Raw genomic sequence first — 12,011 nt, 5'->3', positions numbered from 1 at the left:
CCTGCGGAAGGGCAGCGGGCACCTGGGCCCCGGCAGGGGAGAAGAGGGAGAAGCGCGAACCGGACCTCGGCGGGAGGGAAGGAGGCCAGGAGAGTCGGAGGGGGAGCCGGGTTGGTTTCACTGGTAATTAGCGAGGGCAGACGCTGGTCGGCCTGGGTCGCCGGCTGGGGTTGGGGCTCTTTATAGCTTCTTGGGGGTGGGGGAGGGAGGCCGGCCTCAGTGGCAGTGGGGGGGAGGCCGGCCTCAGTGGCCGGGACGATTAGCATATCGCACTGCAAGCCCCGCGGGGCTGTCTGGGCGAACCTCTGCCTTTCCTCTGGAGACGGTTTGCTGCTTACTGGCCCCCCAGATGCTAATGGTTTCACTCAGTTTCTGCCAGATAGGCATGGTTCTCCAACCTGCTCACTTGCACAGTCTAGATACCCTAATCCAGTGGGTCATTTAAAGAGTGAAAGAAACGTGCACCTTGTGGCAACTACTCACGTTAAAATAATAATTATTAAATATTTAAAATTTATTATATTATTATCACTCCCCACTGTCAACTGACACAGAGTCTCTCAAAGTTGCATCTGAAAAATCGTTCTATTCTTATTTCGCGAAATGTGTCTCAGGGTTTTTGTTTGTTTTTTTGTTTTGTTTTGTTTTGTTTTTTTCATTCTGTGGGCTAGAAAATGGTTGTTAAAAAGTTGGAAGTGACACTTTCAATCATGAAGTGAATCGACAGTTTGTTAAAATCTATTTCGTATAGACTGTGATGAGTCGGGTTCTAATCAGATAATCATTTCATAGGCTCTACCTTACTAGAGCTGGGTAGGAAGCTTCTTTTACTAAGATGGGGTTCCCTGTATTTGTGACCATCCAAAAGGAGGCGGCTCCGGAGGCCCAGGTGCCAGGGAACGCTCCTTCCCCTGCTTCCTAGCTCTGCCCAGCAGTATTTGCTGAGTGCCTCCTGCTTGGAGTCAGGCCTCTGCAACAGCCTGAGACCCCTAAGTTCTTCGTGGAAAGTGTCTCTAAGAGTGGCAGTGGAAGAAGTCCTATTTTAAACTTTCCAGTTTCCTTTCCCCCTCTTTCTTTGCCCCACCCTATTATTTCTACAGACTAAACAGCCAAGCTGGGCTTTGGGGTCGCTAATTTTCTGCTTTCAGGCAAACTAACACCGTTACAGATGAATCCCAGCTGCTGGCACAGCATCCTGGGCTAGTGTAAAATTTCCAATTCCTCCAACCCAGAGTGACTTCACAGAGATTGGTGACAAAAGCCTTCCAGAAAAGCAGTTTCATCAGGGTCTTTGAAACTTTGGTGGGCATCAGAGAAGAGGGAAAGGCTTCCACTGAAGTAAAAAGAGTTTAACAATCGGCTTTTACCAATTCTCCTCTACCCTTAACCCAATTGCAGATCTTTATTGGTGGGTGCTGTTTATATTTAGGAAAAAACAAATACTTAAATTCTATACAGACATTCCTGGATTTGGGACTAGGGCCTGTGGCTCCACTGAATAAAAAAGGAGTGTTCTTAATTCTGCCCAGCTCATCAAATTTAATGTGTCTCGGGATGTTATTTGGGATGAGAAAGAGATGTATTTGTGTTATTATTTTGCAAAATTGCCTCCCCTGTTGGCTGATCTGGCCTTTGCAGGGGCAAAAGTAGCTGGAACTTTTCCTGGGTGAGATTATTTGGAAGTGAAGATCCAGAAACCGGGAGAGTGACAGTGTTAGGCTTTAAATTGCTAACCAAGCCCACATTCCCTCTTCTGCCTACCTTGTCTCTCCCTTCTGTCCCCTCTAGACTCTAGGATCAGAGTCTTTCTCACATGGAGGGGCTGCTTAATCGTCTCTACTTTATTTAGGCTTATTTGCTACTCTATGCTTTTGAAATGAATACAGTACCCAGGAATACACCAGAAAAAGGTAAAGTTCCTGGGGGACTCAGGTTCCTCCAGCTCACTGGTGGAAGCATTTGAATGCATAGCACACTGTTACCTCTGAAATGCAATTGTGGGAAGATACCTTCACCCAGGAATTCTTGGGCAAGGCCCACAGGCTCTAGTCTGCAACCATATGGCCACATTTTCCCTCCTGTGTAGTGCATTATAGCACATCCAGAGCAGATAAAACAGAGTTGTGATTTGGACACGTATAAATTTGAAGCAGAAGACAGAGGTTCTGCTTCCTTCTGCTTTTCAGCTAATTCCTGAAAGTATTTAAGGTGCTTTGTATCCAGTGCCTTCAGCATGGGTGTATGTCACTAACAGTTATTGAGAGTTTTCTATTTGTCAAACACTGTTCTTAACCTGTTTCATGCATTTACTCAATCAATCCTCCAACTAACGCTGTAGGAACTATACTTGGACCCAATTTTTTAAGAGGGTAAACTAAACTCTGGGGCTTGGGTAATTTGTCCCAGGTCACACTGGATTGAAAACTAGGCACCTCATCCTTAGATGTTTTCTTCAATCAATTCAGACTGTGCTTTGAGTCAGAGCAGAAACTCACAAAAAGCTGAATCCTGGACATTTTGCCCTCAGCTCCTGTGCCTGGGAAGACAGTGTCACTCAGGAGTGGTAGTTCAGGAGGGCTGTCTGGTAAGGTGATCTCAAAACAAATTTACCAGAGTGCCTCACGCCAGTGGAACTAAAGAAGCCAAGAAAACACAAGTGCCTGGAGGCTTAAGGAGACCAGCCAGGGGCAGGAGGGGGGAGAGGGTCCTGTGTGGAGGGCCCTTGGGACTCAAGTGCTGAAAACAGGCTCTCAGGGCACCAAAGTAAAACATGGGACAAACTTTTAAACTGGTGTCAAGGACTAGAGAAGAAAGAATTTTAAAAAGCAAGAAGTAGTCCAAAAGAAGGAAGGGAGCTGACACTCAAAGATGACAGAGGACCCCAATTCAGGAGTGGTTCCTTACTCTTTTTCACAGGAGAAATCTTGAGAGCAAAAATGGAGAACTGGGTGAGCCATGTGGAGAAAACATTTTTGAATGGAGAAACCGAACCAAGTAGCATGGAAAAAATTGAAATTTGCTTTGAAAAAAATGAACTAGTTGTCAGTGTGCCCTATTTTAGATTCTGCTCCTTAAAATATGTTTTGCTTCCCGCTATTTATTCAGAGAAGTGAATTTCTTACATTCAGAGAAAATTCACATTAATTTAATATGTAAACAGATTGCTAGAAATGATACTCCAAGTAGGAAAGCCTCAAAATAAACAGAGGGGAAGAAAACAGCCGCACCCAGAGTTGTAAATGAGTGGCCACTGTGATTCTGAGAGGAAGATGAATAATCTATTTACTTACATTTTTAATCTTTATATTTTTGTCAATAACAGATACATGTTTAATTTTCTAACAGCTTAGACTTATAAATATGTTTCAACTGCAATGACCTTTAAGTCATCATCACCTTTTTCTTTTAACAGAACCCATGTTTATTTAACCATTATGACAACACAACACAACACAATAACTAGCGTTGGTGGACAGACCACACCAGCAAAATGATGTGCATCACTTTTTTCAGCGTACTTTGCCCACCCTAAGAATTCTGTATTGAATTGAAAATGCTGTATGCTTCTCTTGGAGAAACCAAAAGTACATAGAGCAATTAACCTACTTCAATTCACTGCCCCTTTCTGCAGACCCTTACCAACTCCTGGACAGTGAGAGTGATTCTTGAGAGCTTTGATTACTGTAGATAACTTCACAATGTGCTAAACAATTTCAAACTGCTATTAGCTTTGGGAACTGGGCACACCTAAGTAAACACATTAGTACCTGCCAGAGCTGCTCGAAGAATTTGTGGAGAAGACAGCTGAGGAAGACATTGGCCTCTGCTTGAATTCAGAGACTCCCAAGAGAGATCAAAGGACTAAGTAAGGACATTTAGCAGCCTTGAGAGTAGAGAAAGTAGCAGGTTCTTACAGAGTTATCTTTGTTCCAGCACATGGCACAGCCATTCCTCCTCATGGAGTGACTCTGAACTAGGCTTGCAAAACAGTTGCTTTTAACACACAGAATCCTCTAGGACCAAAGATCGATCAATGTTTTTGTAAGTGTAATTAATTTGAGGGAGTGACTGCCAAGACCTAGGGGAGAAAATATCAAATTATTGCTAATTTACTAATGCATTGGATTAAGCAGAGAGATATTCAAAGTAAAACATTAGAAAAACTTCCAGGTATAGTGTTTTGGGAGGGGAGGTTTTGAAATGAAGAAAGGAGATAGCACAAATAGTAAATTCTTCTAAATTCAAGTAATAAATAATATCTTGATAAGGATAAGTCCACTTTTAGTATCCCAAGTTTTCTCTGCCAGTCTCAAGAGCAGTTGGGAACACTGATTTTTCTGCATTCTCCCAACCCTAAGAACATATGAAAGAGTTCAGGAGAAAAGTGAGACCTTTTGCCATGGTGGATCTCCACACTGTCCAGAATTAGAATTTAATATTTTGTGTATGATGACTGAAGTTAGTTTGAGAAAGTGATACTTGATGTTCCACAAATTATTTCTAGAATAATATAACAGAAAAACCCATTATTTTATACTTGAAAACTTTATATGAAGCTCTGGAAAGAGGCTTGGATTCAATCCTAAATTGTTTATCTTTACCAGGTTATTACGTCTTGATTTTCTGCTTCCCCAGCCTTATTTGTTTTGGCTTTGGCCTTGGTAAAGATTATCATCATTAATATCAAACAAAAACATTTTAATTGCAAACACACCAAGAATTTCATTGGAAAGTGCAGCATGTCAGCAGCTACAGCAGGGGAGGTCACATGAAGACTTTGGGAAATATTTGCTCTATTTAATGAAGGGACTACCATAGGCAAACTTATTCCAAACAATTTCTCAAGTTACCTAGCTAAGAAAGATAGAGGATTTGGTTTACAAAGACTGAATAAAATCCATCAACAAGCAGTCTATGAACAGATAAAAACGTCCTGCTGCTGAACAATTTATAACACAAATCTTACTATACATGTAAATACAATCATAAAGAAAATGAATTTAACCTAGTCAATTATGATACATTATTTCAGTTGTGTAATAAATTTGATTTTTAAAAATATTGGTGTGCATATGTGCATTTTAGGGCCAATCCCTACTTACTCTCAGAAAAAATTGACAGATATGTAACATACATGGTTAATGGGGGCTACACACCAGATATATTCACACATATCTTGGCTGGATAATTTGGTTGGTAAATGCTTTATCATTTATTTCTCAAAGAAGCTATTCTAATTTGGAGTTCAGTAGCTAGCTACTGTAGGGAAAGAGCTTTTGGGAAACAAAAGTCAAAGTGAGCCAAATTATTCTACAAACCATAAAATGTGCCTAACTTCCCAAAGCTACTCTTTCAGGGTGCATGGCAGCTGAGAGCAGAAGCTTGCAGCCATTGATAATTGCTTGGTTCTGAGATCTGGCTTTCTACTTAGCAGATGGTGAGACCTCTCTATTCCAAAGAGTCCTCTTCTCTAAAGTAGGGGTACTAACTACCTCTCTCGATGGTTGTTTTAGGACTATGAAATAATACAAAACCCACTAAAAATGGGTCATTCGCATTGCTGCTGGTTCTCGTTGTAATATTTTCCCCAACCAAAGCTAGCAAAGATTGAAGGAATCATGAGTTCTGGTGGAAGAGAAACTTTTCAATAGTTAATTTAGTTTTACTAATGAAAAAATAAAGAATTGGTTTCTAGTGTTTATTTTGTCCTCTCTTTTGGCTTTACATGTGTTGTCTCAGTGAATCTTCACAACCCCAAGAGTCAGGCACTATTATCCACCCCATTATTTCCTAAAAGAGGCAATTTGGCTAAGAAGGAACAGTGACTAGTCCAGGGTGACACGATAGCAGCATGGGTTTAATCCAGGCAGTTATCTTCCTGGAAGCTCAGCAGTTGCAAGCAATAAATCTTCCACCTGTCCCTCTCAAGACTTTAAAGGGTATTATATGTCAATGTCTGTTTCCTCGATGAATTTGTCTGCATTTTAAAAGTATTTCAGAATAAACAGAATTATCCATATGCCAATAAAACAAACTACAGGTGGAGCATACCTCATCCGAAAATCCAAATTCTGAAATACTCTGAAATCTGAACAGCTGGCCTGCTGCTAGAGAACTCAAAACGTTTCAGATTTTGGAGCATTTCAGATTTTGGATTTTTTTTTTTTTTGGATTAGAGATGCTTAACCATAAAGTCTATGCAAATATTTCAAAATCTGAAACACTTCTGGTTTCAAGAATTTCAGGTAGTTGTATTACCCACAGGAAGGGGAACTCTTTTCAGACCTGCAAAGGGGGCAAGGTTTAACTGCACAACTGCAGAGGGTTCTGTCTGTGGTACTTTCTGAAACTTCTGTGGGGTGCAATTAGGAGGAAGGTCCAGCCTTTTGAGGGTCAGGAAGCAAGGTTGGACTGCAGAATGCTGAATTCTATTTGAAGACCAGCAGTGGGCTAAAAGAGAAGGCAGAAGTTAAGATATAGGGGAAGGGAGTGAAGGAACTATTTACAGAATATAAGAAAGAAGTAATTCAAAAGAAATGGCTTGCTTCTGTCCTCTGCCTCCCTTCCCACTGCATTTCTTGGTGGTCATTTCTTCCTGAGGTTACTAGATAAACAAACCTGGCACACGTTGCAAATTCCTCATGCTGAGGAACTCCTAGGGCTTCCAGCCTCTCTGAGGTTTTGCTGTTTGGCCCAGCTAAGAGGTTTCATGTGTGTTGTTGTTGTCTTTTCCCTTCAACCATTTAACCCTTCCCTCTCTTGAAGCAACCCCTTACCTCAAGAGACAGATTGTTCCTTTCTTTTATCTTTCTATTGGGAAAACAAATACAGGCCAAAGAGGCCTTGAGGATATTCCAGTCTGCCAGGGACCAGTCTAGTTCAAGAAAACTAGGGGAGGAGGCCAATGCAGCCCTGGGGTACTGCAGACCACTCTTGCGACCGACCTGGAGTGTCAAGGAGGGAAACACCAATTCTGACTAAAAGGACTGAAAGTCATTTAGGGAAATAAGCAAAGACTTTTGCTTGGGGTTTGCTGTAATAAGATTTTGCTAGATTGAACATTCGGTGGTTAACCTTGGGTAAGTAAATCTTACCTATGCTGCCAAAGTATAGAACAGAAGAACAGAAAAGATGCTGCCAAAAGAAAAAATTGGATTCCCTCTTCACATTCAATTATAAGTGAGAGATCTACGTGAAATATCGAAGTACTCATTTTAATTGAGACAAAACAAAGCAACACATTTTCCTGCCTTTAAATTAGCATAAAAGAGAAGACTCAAATAAACTGGCTTGTGTAGTGTCTAAATTAAAACATTTCTCCGATTTATTGTTGCCCCCAAACATTTTCCAAGTTGAATCAAATTAAGGCCAACTTTATTCATATAGAAACTTACTTTTAATATTACAACACCTGGATCTTCAAGCATTTTATATACAATCCATCATTCCACATTTAAAATATATTTCTTAGGTTTACATAAAAAAGGAAAGTACTAAGATTATTTACAAAAATACATTTAAATATCACTAAGATTCAACGTTCCCATTTTGCTTTAGACAGGAATGAACTTCTTTTGAGTATGGCACAAAGGGATCATCGAAATAAAAGTGAATATATAACAAAACCAAACAACAACAAAATTAAGAGCGCTAGACCTAAGCCACTCGCGGTTCCAAAGAATAAAAGCCCAAAGCCGAAAGGCCTTTTTCATTTGAATCTGCACAACAGTTTCTTTGTGAATATGACTCTCTCCCTTTCAAAATCTCTGGAGTCTGGGTTCTTAAATATCAATGCAAAGTGACCTAATCTAAACGATTAGGCGCAAGGGTCTTCCGGCGGGCACAGTTACTTCTCCACCACCTCGTCCAGGATCGGGAGCTTGCCCTCCTCCGAGGAAATACTGTCCACGATGGAAGAAAGGCATCGAAGGCTGCTGGAGGCCGAAGAGTCAATGCTTGTTCCTCCTAAGTACGGAAACACAGAGACCGTGGCCTCGGACCACCGGACAGCTCTGCCCCCCGCCCCCCACCCCAGGTGGAGCGCTCGCTCCTCTCGCCCGCAGGGCTGGACACGGCGCTCACCGCTCCTCCGGCCCCTTCGGGCACCCCAGCTCCCTCCCGGGATGCTCTCCTGCTCAGCCCCAGCTCTGCCTTTTACTTTACCTTCCTTAGCCGTTATCACCAGCCCCCTGGAATGATCCGAAACACTTGGCCACTGGGAGCTGCAGGTGCGCAGGAAATCCGCACCCTCAAGCTGGAGGGAAAACCAAAGCAGAAGATTAGGAGAAAGGCAGAAATTCCGGGGGAAGGGGTGCTTTGTGGGGGTGTCTCCCCTGCTTCCTCGGGCCTGTAGACGTTTCCTGCCTATTGCGGAGACCCGGCCTTCTGGGGTCACTGGGGGTTCGTTACGGAGTGAGGAGTGAGCAGGAGGGGCAGGCGTTAAAGGGGGAGGAAGAAGGGACCAGGCAAGCAGCTGGAGGTTAAGGCCCCGAGGAGGCCTTTAATCAGCCATTGCATTCCCTGCGCCAGCAGCATCTGGGCTTACAATTTCTTGCTTGGGCCTGTAGCTGAAAGGGTCCACCCCCAGCTCCTGCATTTTCTCCTGCTGATCCAGCCGGTGCAGCAAGTCCTGCAGTCGTTCGATATAGGTGATGGCGCTCCGCAGAATCTCCACCTTGGGCAGCCTCTGATTGGGGTTGGCCACAGTCCTCCGCTTCAGTGCCTCGAAGGCCTCATTGATTTTCTTAAGCCTTCTCCTCTCGCGCAGAGTGGCGGCTTTCCGCCGGTCGGTGGGGGCAGATTTTCTCTTACAGGTCTTGCAAGCCCAGATAAGACATTGGCCAGGGCAGTGGGGAGGCTGCAGACCGGGGGGCGCCAGTACGTGTTCTTCTCCACTGCTGTCGCTCCCGGCTTCCGGGGGTATTTGGTCCTGGCAGGGGGACAGGGTACCATCACTCCCTGGATACAAAGGAGAGCCCTCTGCCACTTCTAAAGGCTGCAGAGTAACATTTTCCCCGTCCAAGTAGAAGAAATAGGAGCCAGTTTCGAAAAGGTCCATCATCATGTTCTCCTGCTTGGCCTCTGACTCGATCTGAACTGGGTGATGGGCTCAAAAACCCAGAGGAACCACCCAGATGGCATTTAATTAGTGCAGTGACATAAGGCGACCTAGCTTTATATATAGTAGCTCCTGAAACTCAATCCAACTTTTAGCTGTCATGGAACGTCAGTCTCCCAAGTGATTACAGCTACTGCTCCCTAGAACATCTAGTTTGTAAGAAAACTGAGAAGCATCACCAGAGTGATGTAACTGTCAGTGTGAAGAACAGGTTAGGAGGAAATACAGAGTCGCATAATTTAAACAAATCCTTGAATGTTTCCATTTGGGACAATTCAGACAGTAACCTCCTTACAGGACAACTTCAAAACAACTGGGGATTAACACTGTCCCTTCCCCCTCCCCCCGGGCTCATCTGAATTCTAAGTATAGAGTCATGATGAAAGATTTCAAAGGCAATAGCCATTGCTCCAAAATAGCCTGGTTAGTATTTGCAGAGTGGTTCAGCTCTTTTCTCTCTTCTGCCTGTCAAAAAGTTGCTATTCCTGTGATTAAAACCATTACAGTCCTTCAAAGGTTATACATGACTTTCATGCTTCAGCCTCAATAGAAGCAGGTAAATCTCTTTCCTCTCTTTTACTAAAGTTGTAAGATGAGTTGGGAGCTGGTGGGGTGGCTGAAGGGTGCTCACATCTCATGATACTGTACGAAGCGACTCTTGACTTTCTAGATCCTTCTATGGTTATTTTTCTTTTTCCTGGAGAGGGGCAACCAGAATTTGAATTGTTTCCTTCCATGCGTAGAGCAGTAGGACATAAGAAGTACAGGCTGAGATAGAGGATGGGATGCAATATGTGTAATTACTCCTCTATAAAAATAGTTGTAGCGACAAGACTCCTACCATAGTTACCTGATATATCAGGACGTACCTGGGGCCACCTCCCAGGTGCTTCTGCTATAGCCCATGTTCTGCACATAAGGAGTTGGGTGCTCCCTACCTTGTCATTCACTTTCTATTTATTAACGTCCTATACATTGGTTGAGAGGATTCACAGGTGAAAGGCAGCAACCAAGGCACAAGCAAGAAAATAGAATCTTTGATTGCAGCTTGTCTGTGGTTCAACACACACACGCACACACACATGTACACACACAGGTACACACACAACACATGTATACACATACACACACACAAGCTTGCTCCATAGTTGTTTGTTGGCAATATGTTGCAAAGGTCAAGTGCAGGGGCCCTAGTTTCTATGTAGCTTTCTTCAAGTCCTAGCTAGGTCAACTTCTACCTGTGTTTCTCTAAGTACCAGGCACTAAGTTTTTTCAAAATAATAGTGGCTGCCTTATAGGGTTTTGATGAAGATTCTTTCAAACAATATGTGAAGCACATAGCTGCTTGATGAATATTACTTATTTATTTCATAAAACCATGTCAAGGCTATAACAAATTTTAATGCAGAAAATAAAACACAGCTGTTGGAGAGGTTTTTCTCTCTTTCTTTGGTGGTTGTTTTCTTCTCCCTTCTGGTCCCTTTTATTTGATTTTATTTCTTCCCCTAGAACTTTGAAAGGATCCCTGCTTCTGACAAGTGGCCTTTGGGATGACAGTCCACCTTGGTTTTGGCCTTTGTAGTTAGTGCCTGAAAGACAAGATGGAAAACATCAGGTCTTATTATTCTGTCTCGAACAGTGATGATTATAGACTTTGTTCCCTATGGCTTCATTTTTAAAAAATAGAGTGAAAAAAGATGAAAATAAAGTGTTTGTAGATGGGGAGGGGAGGATGGGGTGAAGGGAGGGCAGGGACATTGGGAAAAAATGAGAATCAAGATTTGTCATGTAGAGGTACAAGATCCCAACAATGAATGTAACTGTACTGTATCCCTAAAATGTACCAATAAACTCAATTAAAGCTGAAAAAAAATAGAGTGAAGATAATGTAAGGAATCAACTGTCAGGCAATTTAGGAGCTAGTTAAATTTTTAACTCAAGTTTTTTATTCCAAAGTTCATTTCTCATAATCTCTATTGAGTATATTATTGAGCATATATTGACTTTGCATATTAAGTTTTAAATTTTTTGGTTGTTGATATGTTCTTATGATTGTGTAGCTGCTTATTCCTTACCAAGCCTAAGAACTATTCTTAAATTTTTGGAATGGGTAGGGAACACAGGGCAGAACAAGAATAAGCCAATACATTATTTTTTGTGATGTTTTATTTCATTTCTACCGGTGGCCTGGCTGGCAGAAAGGCTTCAGTGACTCAGTTTATAATCTAACATATGCTGTGGAAAATGAACTTGGGCTTTTAGTATTAGTAAGACTTTATCCTTTCTCTCATAAATATGAAAAAAATTTGAAGGCTTATTTTTGAACCAGTAGAATTATATAGCATTATTCAAATTATTAATGTAACAATGACTGAAATTCATTTACTCAACATTTGTTTGGTATATGCCAAGGTTAGATTATTTCCTGGTTGCTAAGAATATGGAGCAAAGTAATAATCCTGGTAGAATTTGAATCTAGAGGGAGACATGACATTGACAAAAACATAAGACAGGAGAATTGAAATATGGAAGGCTTTCAATGTAGTTGTTTTTGGCCTTTGAGTTCTTAGAAACCCCCAGTATCTTAAATCCTTACATTTTCGTCCATAAAATTTGTATAACAAAGATTTCCATACTCTCAAGGTTGTTATAAAAATAAAAAAATTTAAAAACTTACAATGTAGCACATTTGGGGAGAGTAGAGAGTAAGGAGGAATGGGGACAGGTTGGTCAAAGGGCACTAATTTACAGTTAAATAACAGTAAGAAGTTGTAGTATGCTGCTGCACACTAGGCTTACTACAGATAGCAACAATGTACTGTGTGTTTCCAAAAGCTACACAAAGGATTTTAAAAGTTTACACCACAGAGAAATAAAAAATGTGTGAGGAGAT

At 41.9% G+C, this 12,011-nt stretch overlaps 1 protein-coding gene across 1 annotated transcript; it reads right to left on the bottom strand.

Annotated features, from left to right (window-relative positions):
- Positions 1-7,396: 7,396 nt before the first annotated feature.
- Positions 7,397-9,120, bottom strand: Myf6 (myogenic factor 6). The gene is made up of 3 exons (XM_010643721.2): positions 8,546-9,120; positions 8,164-8,254; positions 7,397-7,965 (listed from the first exon to the last, which is right to left on the bottom strand). The coding sequence occupies exons 1-3, from the start codon at positions 9,062-9,064 to the stop codon at positions 7,847-7,849; spliced, it is 729 nt and encodes a 242-aa protein (XP_010642023.1). The 5' UTR covers positions 9,065-9,120; the 3' UTR covers positions 7,397-7,846.
- Positions 9,121-12,011: the final 2,891 nt, after the last annotated feature.

This window comes from Fukomys damarensis, unplaced genomic scaffold (genome assembly GCF_012274545.1).
Source record: "Fukomys damarensis isolate Sample0158 unplaced genomic scaffold, DMR_v1.0_HiC HiC_scaffold_15, whole genome shotgun sequence".
Taxonomy (NCBI): Eukaryota; Metazoa; Chordata; class Mammalia; order Rodentia; family Bathyergidae; genus Fukomys; species Fukomys damarensis.
The sequence above is the reverse complement of the archived record's forward strand: the minus strand, read 5'-3'. Positions and strand labels throughout refer to the sequence as shown.